The sequence below is a fragment of the Tiliqua scincoides genome, chromosome 1 (assembly GCF_035046505.1).
Source record: "Tiliqua scincoides isolate rTilSci1 chromosome 1, rTilSci1.hap2, whole genome shotgun sequence".
Taxonomy (NCBI): Eukaryota; Metazoa; Chordata; class Lepidosauria; order Squamata; family Scincidae; genus Tiliqua; species Tiliqua scincoides.
This window is the reverse complement of record NC_089821.1, coordinates 59,049,109-59,065,889: the sequence shown is the minus strand read 5'-3', so window position 1 is coordinate 59,065,889 and position 16,781 is coordinate 59,049,109. Positions and strand designations below refer to the sequence as shown.

At 43.9% G+C, this 16,781-nt stretch overlaps 1 protein-coding gene across 1 annotated transcript in view; it reads left to right on the top strand.

The window, feature by feature from the left end:
• Positions 1–16,781, top strand: part of PNPLA2 (patatin like phospholipase domain containing 2) — a 52,302-nt gene that overhangs the window by 15,906 nt on the left and 19,615 nt on the right. The window contains exons 2-3 of the mRNA XM_066610463.1: positions 13,557–13,789; positions 13,965–14,030. Of these exons, the coding sequence (XP_066466560.1) occupies positions 13,557–13,789; positions 13,965–14,030 (299 nt within the window). The remainder of the gene's footprint in view (positions 1–13,556; positions 13,790–13,964; positions 14,031–16,781) is intronic.

Sequence of the window (16,781 nt, the reverse complement as noted above, 5' to 3'; positions counted from 1 at the left end):
GGTCTGAAATAGTTGAAGGCTGCTAGCTTAGGGCACATTCCACACACCCCAACTGTGCCACTGAATTTCCTTCACAAGCTGATAAGAAATTGCATCAGCAATTTCCTTCCCACTGTCACACATTCTCATTAGAGACAAGTATCTTGTTACTTGTCATATTCAATAGTAGTGGAGCAAATGAAGAAATCTGTTAGACGACTCTTCTAGGTGTCTGGAAGCAGAAATTCTACAGTGCATTTTTTTAAGGGTCAATTTTTCATTGCCACCAAGAACATTATCACAAAGCCATGTATGACTCACCTTTGGGGTGTCTCCATTCTCCTGCAAGATGATGTGGCATGGCCTGTTTCCCTTGAAGAGATAGGAAAGCTGTTTAGTCTTTGCTATTGAGATAATCGGTGTCACGGTCAACTTACACACAGAGTAGCTACTGTACTTACTCAAAGTGTAATGGGGCTTAGATCCTGGCTTAAGGGATATCTGCGACTATTGTGGTTAGGATATCTAGATTCTGCCTGTCACCTCTCGATGCCACTGATGACCCACACGTTCTCTTGGCATATGTTGTGACAGCCGAACTTCCCAAAAGGAGAACATGCACATTTTTCATGGAATTAAAAATTTTGGGCGCACGTGCTTTAGTTGCTATAAGGAAAAGTGGCTCTTGAACTACAGACAGACTAATCCTATCTTTCCCCCTCATTGATGCATCTATCCTGGAGTGTGCTGTATCCCGCAAAGGTGGGTGTTTGTGGATTGGGAGGCTTCGGGGGGTGGGTGGGTGGGAAGGGTGTTTTAAATCCCTTTACTCCTCTGTAAGGCATATTCAACTTTGGCATGCTTGAAGCAACATTCCTAAAATCGCCACCAACATTTCACTGGCTCTGTATATAGTTAGCATATTCAACTTTGGCATGCTTTCTGATCCACAGTAATTGTGAATGTGTAGAAGTTCTACAGGTGTGGGAGTTCTAATAAGGACAGAGATCCCAAATCCCACCTTTCTACTCAGTAAGTTCATCTTGTTTTGGGTGTTCGGAGCAACCAATATTTCTCTTGACCTTTCACTCATACCTGAAGTGATGTAAACTGGAGGGAAAAGTGCATGAAGTGATGAAGCTCATGCTGGGGAACGTTCAGCTCCCTTCACCCATGTGCATCTTCTGTTAAGGAGTTGAATTTTGCATTCATGGATTCGGTGACCTCTGATCAACCCAGCAGTTGGTAGGTGCTGAACTAGTTGTGAAATAGAGCTGCCATGATGGTAACATCTCTGTTTTTAAAGTATCAGTGATGTATGTGGTGGGTTGACCTTAAATTATAAGTTGCAAAACTCCCGAAGTTCAATTTTAATGCTGCTGCTGGCTTTAAAATCTCAGTTTGTAGCTATTACTTCCTTTTGGCAAAAGGATGGAAAAACCTCTCCTCATACATCATTACGTTGATCCTTTTCTCTGTTGGTGCAGCATGTTAAGTGTACATTGCTTCATAGTGATCTTCTCCTGCAGCCTGCTGCTGCTTCAGCTTTTTATAGTGTCTTACAGAAGTCTGTGGCTGACCACTTACCTGAATAAAAGTCTTCAGTAAGAAAGCTCCTCCATTGAGTCACACAGCTTTGCATGCTAACCACATAGTTGTATGAAACTGGAAGCAATTTGCAGTTCAAAATTTGTGTGGTCATCTACTGTACATTTCAGTAGGAAAAGATTTATAAGAGGTCTTTTTCTGGTCTTTGTTATTAATAAACTTTGGTATTTTTGATCATAGCAATCCTGATAAAATACAATAAGTCTTGGTAAGGGAGATCCTTGTAAGCTGAGGCTTCATTAAAAAAGATTAAATAAATGCAACATTAGGTGATGCAAATGAGCAAAAAGGACCCTCTTAAACGCTCCCTCCTCAAACAAAAATACTGCTATTTCTTTCAAAACAACTCGTATAGCTCATAATCAAGAACGGAAATAAGGCTTACAAAATAGAGAAATGGTGCTGGAATGTGAATTTTACACACAGTAATAGATGGTGATACTTCCCCTTCCCCCTAACTTTAACAACTGCTGCTCAGTTGCTGAAACCACAGTACTCAATAGATGCCTCTGGATGGATTTTTCTTATAAAAGATTGAATGCCCAATCCTAACTAACTTTCCATCACTGATGCAACCACCATGCAACTCTGGTTTCCTTACCTTGAGGATGCCTTTTTGGCTGCCCGTCCACAGCAGGATGCAGCACATTGGCTCAGGAAAGTTGGATAGGATTAGGTCTTAAGGAAGGAACCAAACAGTGCTTTTCATCTTGCCTGACTGCAAGATGTTGTATCTCTTACCTGTGCATGTGTTTGAGACTGAAGTATAAAAAATTGGGATGTTAAACATTCCCTTCGTCAGATGTATACAATTTCACAATTACTGTAGATACTTGCCTACAGGGTGAAAATTTTTTGCCAAGTAATCAAGCCTGAATTATCACCTCGCCTATTTTCAACTCTGTCCTGAGTTGTTTCAAGAGACATTCTGAAAACTTGTACTGATAGTTCAGGGCTGTGCTTGTTAATGTTTGGGTTTCCTAATCTATCAAGAACTTTTGTGATTTGAGTTAGATGTGAATTCTGATCCTTTACAGTGTGTGAACCTGATGAAATAGAACGTCTTTGAACCCAATCCTATCCAACTTTCCAGTGCTGATGCAGTCCCAAGGTAAGGGGACAATTGTTCTCTTACCATGTGGAGGCCTCTGTGAGTGCCCCCCTTTCCACAGGATGCCTCTTTGGCACAGCTGCAAGGGTGTTGGAACGTTGGATTGGGCCCTGTGATGATAATTAGCACTCTTCAGTATCCTAAGGCATGTAGCAATTTGCCAAAATGTTTGATTGCATCTAATGTCATTTTTCCAGATGTTAACTTCAAGTGACAAATGCTCCTCTAGACAACCACATTGTAAAATTTTCAGTTTGTCAAAGGACAAGCTTTAATTCCCTGCAAGCCATGCATGACCCTGAAAGTGCTACAATCGTGTTGCTACAGTAACCTTGGGTTAGTTAATTTTATACTCTCTGAGATTGGACACATATGGTTGAACCTGAAATGAAATAAACTTGGGTGATGGCTCTTAGCCAGGCTTTCTAAGAACCCTTTTTCTCAGAACTATTTGCTTGCGTAGGCCTGTATTTCAAGTGTTTGCACAGGCCCTTTCTGATTAAATGGGTAGCTCATTGCATAGGAAAGCAAGAAGGGGTTACAGAGTATGGTGTTTACATTCCATATTAAACATAGAACAAGGAGAATCATAAAAACACTTAGCCAGCTCCTCCCTTCTCCTTCTCCCACAGAATCTCCAGAGGAGGAGAAGGTGGAGCTATTAATGCAGAAAGACCTGCAATGGGGAAACAAGAACAAACTGTTCTGGTACAGTACAGTACACACCATTTCTCAACACCCATGAGGAATATCCCTTTGAAACCATTCAATGAGACAATAGTCATGTGAATGCCTGATGACTGCAGAGCTGCTTTGTTTCCCAAATAAATGATAGCAAAAAGTTTGTTTTCCCAAAGACGTGTGACTTTAGTTGTTGCTGTTAGTTCTCTGGTTTGTGAGGCAGGGTTTTCTAGGGAGGTGTAGACCAAGGATCCTTAGATTACCAGCTGTCAACCTGGAGGCCATGCCGGTTCCTCTGCAGGCTGAAGTGGCAAAAGAGAATTCAATACCTCCTGTTCTGCTTCCCCAGTGGTTCCTTTGCCCACCTCTTGTCTGCCTCCTGCCACATGCATGGTCTCTTTTATAACATAGCAAGGAGGGTTGGTGAAGAGAAGGAGTAGAGCAAGGTGGAGCTGCTATACCCTCTCTTAATGCTTCTGCATTTTTAAAGTTTATGATTGGAGGGTCAATACTTCTTCAAACTTACCCATCCAGCATTGGACCATGAGGCTGAATCAAACCACTGTTATGGCATCCCAATCCATGCACCTCCAAGTCTGTATGCTCCACTCTGTTAGACTGTAGATGCTGGGGATAAATATGCCAGCCTCCCTTCATAACAGATTTTTAATAATAGAGAAATATCTGGAGTTATTCTTTGATCAATTATAATAGAGACCCCTCTCATAGGTAGATCTAAAGAAAGTGAATTGTGGCCAACGGCCCAATCCTAACTAACTCCCTGTGTGGCTGTGCAGCAGCTGCAGCTTACCTACTCCAGTGTGTGTTTGCAGATCTGTCAGCATGGTATGCCAGTATGGCCTTTTTAACAAGTGTCGTCTTTTCATTATATTTTCATTTAGGAAATATGATATTGGTTCTTCTCAGAAGGGTTGGTGTTGCAAACCCACCTAAGCAAAGTAGTTTGTTGGCAGTGCTTTAATTTTTAGGAAATTATGATTTTCCTTTTGGAAATGCCAAACATGCTGTTTAACAATGATGACTGGCAAAGGCAGAGCTGCTGTTTACTTATTTTCAAAGGAGAACTTTGTGTTTATCTGAGAACTTTACTACCATAAAATGATCCCATCCAGTGTAAAACTTCGTGATACTGGCTTATTCTTTGTCAGGTTCAGAGGGAGTATCTGACCTGGGACTAGATTGTTCTTAGTGATGAGTTTCTCTAGTATTAGGGGGGAAAAGAGATAATGGAAGATCAACCCTCAGTTGGAAGGGATGGGTGGAAGAGCAGTTGGCTGAGTGATTCTGTTCTTGCATCTGTATGTTCATGCTGGCTTTCCTTCTCCTGCAGGTGCCTTTTAAAGGTGGACACCTTCTGCCTCTGACTTGACTGTAGAATCTTCAGTCATGGAGTAATATTTTGCATGATTGTAGCAATGCCCCCTTTTTTCTCATGTGCTAGATCAGGCCTCTACTTCTTGTGATGCCCTCCCTAGCTACTGTTTTTATAAGTTTACAGGGTTTTGGGGGGGAGAGGGGAACCTAGGGCTTATGGACTTCATTAAGGTCTCCTTACTTGCTTTCCAACCCAATTTTAAGCACTGAGCTGGTTTATAGAGACCCTGGCACAGAGGTCCAGTGGTGCTGCAATATGACAGCATCACATTCTTCATGGTCTCTTGGGCCAAAATATCAAATTCATGTTAAAAGTAGTTACATGACTTGAGAATCCTTCCACCCATCAGTTAATGTTCATTACCACTGCTCATCGGTTATGCTTTTTCTTTTTTAAGTGTTCTCACACATCCGTTCGGTAAGAAGATACCCCTGCACCAGATGCGGGTCTATAGTCTCCTGTAGTTACAGGAATTCAGTCCCATCAGGTATCTTTCTAGCAAGATTTATAACTTTAAATAGTATGAAATGCACTCTGGAACCCACTCCAAGACTTCGGGTTATACTGGAATGGGAGGGAGGCTTTCTATGACAACACCACCTAATGTCTGTCTCCGCCTTTTTATGGTTGGGTTTGTGTGAGTCCTTGCTGTTCACAGGGCTGAGATGCAGTAGTGTCATTTGACACTCACAGCCCATAAATTTTTGGCACCCTCCCCATGACAAAATTATTTTCAGTAATAGTCATGATATGAATGAATAATAATGGCCAGAGAAGCATAGACAGTAACACTTTCTTTTATTGAATTTATATATAATAGGTTTCACATATGTAGTGAACATTAGAGATCATAACCCAAAACAAAACAGGGAAGGAATAATATGCAATAGGCTTGTGGTCTGTCATACATACAAAAGCAGTTTTATTGTAATATAGAAGAAAGGCAAAACATACATACATTTATGGGGAATACATTTGGTTTTCTGAAATGCTTGCAACAAGCTATTTATTCCCAGTGGTAATTCCAGTATAATCCACTTTCTGTTACATAAGGCAGTTTCCCTTTTCTGGTTTTTTCATTATAACTTTTGATAGAGTAGATATTTCAACGCAGTTTGTTCATTGCATGCTGCATGAAATCACACATGGAATGATATATAACATGATGGTATTCAAAAATACCAAGATTTTTCAAAATTGGGAGGAGGTCTCCGTCACCGCCATGCAGCTTGGCATCCAGGGCCCGCAGCTCCCCCGTTTGTATGCCGCTGCTGAGATGAGGGCTTTACATTTAACTTCACGCTCATTCACTTCTAGCACCTGCAGTGTCATCCACCTGTTCTAACCTCTTTGCCCACTCTCTTCTAACCTATCAGCTCCAGATTAGCAAGAAATGGGGCAGGTGTAAAGATCTGAGATATGGTAATTGAAAGAGGCTGGAGCAGGCAAATTGGGAAAGTAGAAGCTTTAAAAAGGAATAATGCCCCACTTCCAAAGACACATAGGGTTTTGTGTTGTGATCCTTGTCTGAGAAGGGAGACTTGCTATATTGGAGCTTCGGATTGCTCTATGATTAGGAATACCTTGTTGAAGTAAATAGACTTTGCTACTGGTTTCTTGACTTCATCTTCTTGTCAGCAGCCCTATTGTTCGTTTGTTTTTCCCCCCCCCTGAAAACCCCCCAAAAAGGAACCTGTCTGCTGTTGGGCTGAAGATAAGTTCAGCAAAAACAGTGCCTGTCTGATGTAACAGATGGTTAGAACAAATGGGGATCTTATGAAAACAGGAAGGCTATAGATCTAAAGCAGATTACCAAGTGGTGATGAGATACCAACCAATGGGTCATGGTAGCCTTGTCGGAAAATGCCAAGCTGTTGACAGTTGTGATCCCAACAGTGTAACATGCAAGGTTGAGAAGGGATCAGATGTTAGGAGCATGGAAGAGGAAGATAAAGACTCTTTAAGTTGGATGTACGTACATTTCTAGCCAATATGTTTTGCATTCTTCTTAGATGTGAAAAATGCAAAAAGTGACTTAGCCTGCGTAAGTAAGAACACAACCTCAGTCTTGGGAGCCTTCACACATGACACTAAAAAGCACCTCCTGAGTAATGTGGGCCATGTGTGAATGTAGCAAACACAAGGTAACTAGAAAGCTGCTTTGCAACTGAATGTACATTTTGGTCAATATAGTTGGGGAGATTTATGCCTCTCCTGCCCTCTGTGCCCTGGACTGAATACCAAGTGAAGCTGGAATGTCCCTGGCTGGGGCTTGTGCCCTTTACTCAGAAATGGAACCTTTCCAAGAACAGCCACAAGTTTGAAAGTGAGTCTGCCTCACTGGCAGCTCAGAGTCTGGCTTGCAGACAAATCTTATCTGCTGTAGCTGACTATTTTCTGTTAGGAGTATTTTTGCAAGCTTGAGCAAATTGAGCTCTACTGGCAGGAGAGCTGGTGGCGATTTGCTTCTGTCTGCCTCTCCTGGCTTAAGGCTGAGGAGGCTGGGGAAACTTTATACACATTTGAGCTTTTGAGCTCCTGGGAGTTGGATGTGGAGGATGCTCAAGGGAGAGAGTGGTGGAAACTAGAGCTGCTGCTTCTGCACAGTTGTCAGGCAGCACAACAAATAAGCATGGCAGATCGTGCACAGCAGTGTTTCTCTACATTTGTCCTCCACCATACCACTTCACATGGTCCACATATTTGAAGTACCACTGGAAATAACTGGTGATGTCATCCTCCTCAGTTACTTCTGGGTTGGGAGGCCAGATGTGACATGTCAAACGCCAGTAAAGAGGCTCAGGGTGGACAGAAGGGCATTTTCTAAAGCATACTTTAGAGCAGGGGTCTCCCAACTTTTTGGCCAGAGGGCAGCATCAGATATCTAGCGTGGTGTTGAGGGCCGGAAAAAAATTTAAATATAAAATTTAAATAAATTGGAGATGGAACTTAGATGAGTGAATAAATGAATGAATGGACTCATTCATTCAACCTCTCTAGCCCTCAGAACACCCTCCAGGTGCAATCAGAGCACAGTTATGGTCATGTTCAGTTGAGTGGGCCAAAGGCTTTCAGGGGACAAGAGGTTGGTCGCGGGCTGGAAAGAGGCTTGCTGCGGGCCGCATCTGGCCCCGGGGCTGGGGTTTGGAGACCCCTGCTTTAGTGCTCTGCCTGCCAAGCTGAGTCTCCTACTGCTGTTAGTTGTGATGCATTGCTGGTCTTGCTGTCAGACTGCAGATGTCCAGGGGTCCTGCGAGCACCACCTCAAGTTCCACCGGTGGGACCTGTGCCACTGGGTAAGAAACACTGGAATAGAGAGAGTTAACCAAGTTGGGGGGGGGGGGAAGAATGAGCAAATGTTCATTCTTGTCCTGTATTCCCCCAGCCTTATGCTGGAAATGTGGCAATAATTTATTTTAGGAATGATTGTTTATTGTAGTCTCCAGATGCACCTCTCCTTTGCGCCCTTCTGTAACGCCCATTGATGATCCTCTGAGATTCTCTAAGTGCAACTGGCTGGCTGGTTTTTCTTGCCAAGATTTTGTGTGTATATATGGCAACTTTCAAGGTTACAACACATGCTCGTTTATCCTTGCTGCCACATCAAAGAACATATGAATAAACCCCAGTTCCCTTCTGGCAGTGCCTCCAAATTGGGCCTCTCTTCTAGGAAGCCTGGTGCTGTCCGTGTAGGGGTTTTTTGAGGCTGCCAAGCTCTTAAGATGGTGAACTTGCTTTAATGAAGCAGCTGAGATCTCCTACACATCAGCACTGTGTTTACATGTGTGGCAAGAGCCTCTCTGCAGAGGGCTTAAAGGTTAACTAACTGAAGCTGAGTTATTCCTTTCCAGAGATGTGCAATGAGCTCCAGGCCAGGGGAGGCAATATGCACTCACTCTCCCCTCTTATGTTCAGTCTCTGAAACACTCCCCTCCCCCTCCAGAAATAAAGCTCAGTCTCTGGAGCACACACACCCTTTCTCCCCCCCCCCAATAATTTTTTTAAAAACTCACATCTTCTTTCCCCACTCAGAGATGGCGAGAGCTCAGCACAGGGCTCCTGAAGCAACTAGAAAATGACTGCTCCTGGTGCTTTTAGACTAGCATTGGCCAAACTCACCACCACCACATACTGGAAAAGCAGTCTTCATTCAGACCACATCTTGCCATTCTGCCCATGTAGTCCTCCGTGATCAGGGGACAGGGACACTCTGGGCAGATGTAACTGCCCAGAGTGACCCTGTCCTGTCTCCTCCCCCCCCCCCCCCATCATGGAGGACTACACATGTCACCCAGGCTGAACAGAAAGGTCTGCTCACTGGGCAAATGAATTTGTCTGATTCCCAGGCTGGGATTCAAGCAGCCCTATTTTAGACAATGAGCTGGTCGATTGCGCAGAAACCTGCTTACTTTTCTTTATTTTTTTAACAGAAGGGAAGCAGCTTTTCCTGCTGCATCCCCAGAGCTTAATGATGCAGACATCCTGCTGTTTTTTGATTGGCTAACCAACTGCCCTGCTTTTTTATTGAAGCTAGCTACGAATATAGCCTAACCCAGGGGTGCCCAAACCCCGGCCCTGGGGCCACTTGCGGCCCTTGAGGCCTTGCAATGTGGCCCTCAGGGAGCCCCCAGTCTCCAATGAGCCTCTGGCCCTCCAGAGATTTGTTGGAGCCCACACTGGCCCGATGCAACTGCTCTCAGCATGAGGGCGACTGTTTGACCTCTCACATGAGCTGTGGGATGAGGGCTTCCTCCACTGCTTGTTTTTTCACTTCTGTGATGCAGCAGTAGCAGCAAAGGAAAGGCCAGCCTTGCTTTGCAAAAGGCCTTTTATAGGCCTTATAGGCCTTTTAAAAGGCCTTATGCAAGACCTTCATTCATTCATATAAGTTCATCTTTAATATATTCATTTATGTAAACTTATGTAAATTTATTCAAATTTTAAATGTAAATTAATTCTTTTTTCCCTGGCCCCTGACACAGTGTTGGAGAGAAGATGTGGCCCTCCTGCCAAAAACTTTGGACACCCCTGGTCTAACCCAATGGTTCTCACATATTTAGCACCGGGATCCACTTTTTAGAATGAGAATCTGTCAGTATCCACTGGAAGTGATGTCATGAGCAGAATCGACATCAGCAAGCAGGAAAATCAGCAAGCAGGAAAACAATCCTAGGCTACAATCCTACCCAGGAGCAAGTCCCTTTTGACTATCATTGTTAAAAGAATATACATAGTAGCTTGTTCAAAGTACAGATCTGTAACATTTCCCCCAATGCAGTCACATACCATGGGAGTATCAAGTCTACTATATTAAAAATAAAATATTGAAATGAATGGGGACCCACCTGACATTGAACCAACTTTGCCCTAATATTGTGTATACCCATAGATAAAGATATCTTGTGTACTGGTTGCTTTCGAATTTGCTGGCATAATTAAAACAAAACACAATCTGCTTATTTTTGTGTGCTCTTGACAGAGAAAAGTGTATTAGCCTTGACTTTGCTGGATGTTGCTGCTGAGAGCAGCAAGACCTGCTGTTTCAAAAGGAGTACATGTTATCTGGTAACGTCTCTATAAATATTTTACTACTTGTAATGTCCATAGCGGGAGGAGGCCCCTTCCTTGGGGTGTTGTAAGCGAGCGCGAGGAGCTTACCCGCTCCTTGAACAATGGTCGGCAGCGGATTAACCTACGTACTGACCTACGTACATCATGCTGACTTGTGTCGCCGCCATCTGGTGGGCTCTGGACCTGACCCTACCCACTCCTGGGCATTGTCAGCACCAGCTTTCTGCTCCGAATCCCTTGGCCCGGGGTCAGGGCTCTTGGAGGATGCAACCCTGCCAGTCAGGGTCAGGCTGTCTGGCCTTAGGAGGGCCCCTGATATCTCCGTGCTAGCTTCCCAGCCAGCTGGCCCCCACGGGGTATAGTTGGCTCCAATCCCCCGTCTCCACGGCCCCTGTCTCTCTAGGGGTTGCCCTCTGTGTCCAGGCAGGTCCTGGCTCAGGGAGGTCTCCCCCCCCCTCTCATCTCTCCAGGGCGGACATCTGTCTCCTCCCTCTGGAGGCCTCTCTCTTTTCCCTTAGGCAGGGATGATTTCCCCCTGGCTTTCCTCGAGCCTTACTCCCCTCTGGAGAGGAGTGACCTCCCTCTTCCCTCTCCAGGCTCCTTATGAGGCCTCTTCTCTCTTGGGCGGCCCCACCCCTTCTAACCAGTGCCTGCTTGGTGGTCCCAGCTGGTCCTTGTTCTTCCTCCCAGGTAGGTGCTCTGTAAGGGACCCCAGTCCTGGGAGTACTTGGGTCTTGCTCCCGAGGATGACTCTACCCTAGAGGAGATCCCTGCTCCTTGGGAGCTCCTGGCCACCCAGGCTGGACCCAGGTGACACTTCTCTATAAATATAGTTAATTAATTGGAGTGTTGCAGCCTTGATCTTGTGCCCTGTACAATTAAAGGAGAGTGTGAGAAAATCCAGTGGTATTTGCCAAACCTTTTTATTTTCTAAAACCATGCAGAAAACTTGAGATCTATACACCATTAGCTTACTGAATCACGTTCAAGTTATTATTAATTTCAACATGTTAGGGTTGGACTAGATGATCTTTAGATCCCTTCCAACTCTGTGATTCCATGTTTCCTCACATCTATAAGGGGACAGAGGAAAGAAAAAAACATTAATCTTTGTGGTTTCTTTGTGGAACAGATGGAATCCGTTCAAGGGGAGATGCTTCTTGCTGAAAGGGATTATAGTAGTCCAGATTAGGTGGGGCATGCAACTTCTCATACATGGATCCTAGGCATGTGGCAAGAAAAATAAATTCAAGCATTCCTAGGCATGCTGAATGAAAAATCATAATTTGTGAAACTGAAAACCTAAATCTGTCTTCCTTCCCTCACCAAGCAGGAGGGAATGCTAAGGCAGTATCTCCATGCCTGGAACTGCAGCTTTAAGAATAGTTACACATATGACTGCCAGACAGTTTACATATCCTCCTGTGTTAACTCATGCCCATACCATGTGCTCCTTTCTAAGCAAGTGGTGTTGACTGCAGAATAGTCTAGACTCTGACACACAATCAAAATGGTATAGGTAGAAGAGCCATCCAAGATGATTGTAGAGTGGTTGATGATGAGCTTGCTACAGTGCTGGCATCTTTCAGTTGTGGTTATGCATCTATTTCTGATTATGGTCAAGAAACATGGATACAATGCACATTTGTGCATTGTATCCATGTTTCTTGACCATAATCAGAAATAGATGACTCGTACACTAAATTAAGACATTAATCCTGGGTAAATACAATGAGAGCCCAATCCTAGGCATATCTACTCAGAAGTCACATTATAGTCAATGGGGCTTTCTCCCAGGTAAGTGTGGATAGGTTTGCAGGCTGAATAGCTGATAATAGCTGTCTGGAACATCTTAATGGAAAGGCAGGATATAAAATTCTTTCTAGTAAAAAAGAGAATGATGGATGGTTTCCATGAGTGTCAGCAGTTATGAATTTTTCAGGGGGTGCTTCAGTGGCTTGTCTTATAAAGCCTCCCATTTTCTGCAATATCTTCATTCATATGCACTACCTGGTTGTTGGTTCTGTTCTCTAGCAGCTAGGGCAAGCTCCATAAATGGGAGTGGGGGTGTGTGCTCTTCTTCACCTTTACTGCAGCACTATCCCTGAGCAGGTTTACTCTGCATCACAGACCCCCTGGGATATTTGTGCATAGGTTTGCAGTGGGTTCTCCTAACTTTAATGGATGACTGAGAGAATAGGGCTCGTGTTGTGTGCCTTGTCAGATTAAGCTGTTTTTAAAGACTGGCAGTTGGAATCAGCTGCCTTTCCTCACCTTCCTAGGCCAGTATAAGAGGTTTTCTTTAGCAATATTTTGTGGCCAGAGTGTCCCAGAGGAAGTGGGGAAAAACAGGCGTGTTCTTGCTTTGTTTTGCTTACTCCAAGACTGGCCTCTGACCTACTCCAGCTCACTGGGGCAGCTAAGAATGGAGCCACTGAGCTCCACTACACACCAGCATTTGTTTCTACAGCATGGCAAAGAGCAATGGAACTGTTGCAACTGGGAAAGCCATTGCTGAAGTTTAGCAGAATTTAGTTTTTTTATCTCAGAGCTTCAAAGACTGAATCAAAGTTTGTCTTGCTTTCAAGTTGAAAAGCTCTTGCTGGGGAAATCTGTGTTCCTCCTATGTGGATTTGTATGTTTGTTTAATATACGCACACATGGGCCAAGGGGAGCTTTTTCCAAGCTATTCACACAATCCATTATTTTGGATTGGCATCCATTTGACATCCATCCTGCCCTGGCATTTTGTCAGAAGGGAAGGAAGGTCATCTTAATTCTGTTACCTTTTCATCCAGGGGCAAGGGACCATAGAACCCCATTGTTCTATGAAGTGCTGAACTCCTCAGCTCCTTGTGTGAGAGCATTTTTTAAAAGTGGGTGTGGTGGGCAGGTTTACTGAAGTAACTCTTCCATGTACTGTGGTTTAGGCTTTCTGGTCAGTGAACATAGTGCAGGTGGGCTTGTGGCACAACAACAAATATGTCAAATTGTGTGCCATGAGTACTACCAATTTAAGGACTAGATACTAAAATTGTTTGAAAGCCTTGTGATTTCTGCTGACTGCCTTGGGAGACTATCTACACCAGTTCAAGCAGTATCCAGTTTTTAAAAAAACTAAAAGAAAAATGATAGACCAAGAATTCAAATAACCCTTAACAATGTAGTGCAGCATGACTCCTTCAAAGTGCCTGATCTTCTGTTTCATAGGTGAGGCTGGTGCAAACATCATTCATGTCTCGAAAGAAGCTCGGAAGAGGTTTCTTGGACCCTTGCACCCATCCTTCAACTTGGTGAAAATCATCCGTGCTTGCCTGTACAAGACCCTGCCAGAAAATGGGCATGAGGTGGCCAGTGGACGCTTGGGCATTTCACTGACACGGGTCTCTGATGGAGAGAATGTCATATTGACAGAATTCAACTCCAAGGAGGAACTTATTCAGGCAAGTACCAAGAAGCTGCTATTGGTTTATGAGTGCTTTCATTCCAAAAAGCTGATCTGTCATCAAGACTTGTTTTATCAGACATTCTTTTATTTGATGGTCTTGGTCTCACACTTAGAAGGTTTCCTTAGGCTGGTGCTCTCACTAACTTTTGATTTTCTTTTCTGTCTGTCAGGCATGTGTTTGCAGCACTTTCATCCCAGTATACTGTGGTCTAATCCCTCCAACCCTTCAAGGCGTGGTAAGCAGTTCCTTAGGGGTTTCGGCTTTCTGAATGTGTATATTGCTATATGAGAATCATTTGTGTCATAAGTACAGTATTTTGTGCTGGATAAACTACAGCACAATCATCAAAATGATGGCCATTTACAGTAATATTGGTCATGTTATCATGATGTTGCTCTGCCCTTACTAGAGTGCTATTTGAGATCAGACTTGATACACACAAACATTTTTTTTTCAGATGAACCCAGAATTCTAACATCCTGTTGCTACCAGATTGCATTTTTTTTAATCCTCAGTTCAGTGTTGAAGAGAGTTTTGAACAGGCATCTGTTTCTGCCAAACACACACACACCAACCAGCGACCCATTGTATAGATACCACTGTATTAAGATACCCTGGGCTATGAATCCAAATAAAGTGTGATCTGGAACAATTTTTAATGTCAGCTGTTACTTCTCTATCCATGTCATCTCTTTGATAATGTTAAAGTAGTTGGAAAAAGTTCATCAGTTAGGGCAGGGAATGAACCAGGGCTAACTAATTCTGTTTTGTCAGTATGTAGCATGCAAGTCTTATCCATTTTTATTGATGCTGTGGAGTATCGAGACCTGGTCCTAATTGTCCATCCAAACTAAGTAATACTGTGGAATGTGCTGAGCTTCTTGGAGCAGGCTCTGGGAGGACACGGGTTGCCTGAAAACACTGTGTGTTTCTCTAGCCCAGGGGTCTCTAAACTTTTCAGCTGGAGGGCCACTTCAACTATCTGGCACAGTGTTGAGGGCCAGAAAAAAAAATTAAGTATAAAATTTAAATACATTAGAGATGGAACTTAGATGAATGAATGAATGAATGGGCTCAAATGTCCAGGATTTCTCCAAGCACCAACACAGCCCAAGAAATAAAGCACACGGTTAAATGGCCCCCCATTCCCCTACCCCACAAGCACAACTCTGGCTGTGTTTGGTCAACTGGGCCAGAGGCTCTCACAGGATCAGAGGCTTGCTGCGGGCTGGATAGAGGCTCTCTGCGAGCCACATCTGTCCCCTGGGCCGGGGTTTGGAGACCCCTGCTCTAGCCTGTCAACTTCTGCTCCAAGCTCAACTTTGTCCTTCCGCCCTCTCTTTGCTTGGTGAAGCTAGTGGCCTATGACTGGCTGAGGAATCTTCTTTGCTTCCAGGCACTTCTATGGACAAAAAGCAATATTAAGACTTTTCTGTGTGGAGGGTGGCACTTTGATTTTTGGCAAATTCAACCCTTGGTCCTGTGACTTCTAATCGTGCTATGATGAGCCCGTAATTCCTTTTGTGCAGTGGTCTATTTGGAGATAATCCTTCAGAGCATTTGGTACTGTCTCTATTATTATAGATGCTATCAGTAAATGCCTTTGTTTTTATAGCTGTGGAAATTACTGACAAAAGGCACAGCCTCCACAAATCTTGGTTGCTTGGACACTTTCCTTCCACAAGCCTGTTGGTAAATAGGTTGTATTGATGGCTCCCATATAACCTCCCACTGACCTCTGCCCGCCCAGCTCTCTTGGTGTCATTGGTTCATCTGCTCTGGTTGGAACTTTGCAGGCAGTGGTGTCATATCTCTTCTGGCTGACATTGCTTCAGCTCCTCAGATGTTCTGGGGATGGCATGGTCTCAGCCTTTTATAGCCAGGCAGTTCCCAAGAAGACCTTGGGGGGGGGGGATGTGGAACTGGGAGTTGATGAACCTTTCTTGACCAGTATAATGTCACCAGTGCTTGAACACACTTGAACAGATCAAGTTGGGGTAGTACTGGAGTCTTTTGATTATAGAGGCATACAGTGCTGGCCAAGGACGCCTGTGGTGCATGCATTCTCACTTTCCAGCCTGTGTGCGTGATGACAGTGCCTTGGTGGCAGAGACTAGTTCACTGGTTCACCACCACTTTTACCAAAAGGGAGCTTGTCTTGCATTTCGCTCCCTGACATTTTTTCTTTACAGTTGCAGCTTTGATAGTTCGTTATCAAACAAGTTACCATTGTAACTTGTGTAACATGCAGTTGTGGGGTGCTGCTCCCTGATTTCTGTTTCATTTTAAAACTAATGAATGAATTGTGTTTTTAAAATTTATTGGAACAGGAAAAACAATGCAAAAAGGAAGGAAAATTCAGCAATACAAAAGCAAGAAAGGCAAAGATGTTGCCTTTTTAAAAAAGTGAGGGTGTGGCACATGGGGCAGTAGTAGACGTGAAAGGCTGTTATGTTTCTATGCAATTCCTAAATGTTGACACATTTTCTTGAAGACTTCTGTCTGTTTCTGGCAAATTCATTCTCATCAACCATTCTTGTGTAGCCACTGTGTTCAGAGCACCAAGAATGAAGTCTTTCTAGAAGCAGGCTGGCTGAATATTGACTAATTGCACTTCACTTGAGGGCATGGCATTCAGCCTATCAAGGCAACTTCAGCCTCAAACTCTTAACTTTAGTGCCTTTGGAACTGGGGATTGCTCAACAACCTGCTAAGGCCAGAGAGCAATAAATTCAGGGAGGGCAGGAAAAACTCTCTGGTTCAGATAGCCCAATGTGACTCGAAGTGATGAGCTCATCCTGCCTTGAGGAGTGTGTATGCAGAGGGAGGGTGTCATGCAGTTGAACTTCATTCCTGGGGTCTGGGAGCTTACAGAGAAGGTCATAATGAACTGTTTGTTCCTTACAGAAAATAGGTGAAAGGCAACTGATAGGATATTCTTTTTTGCTCGTTACATAAGGAGATTAATAATAACCTCTGTAAGTGG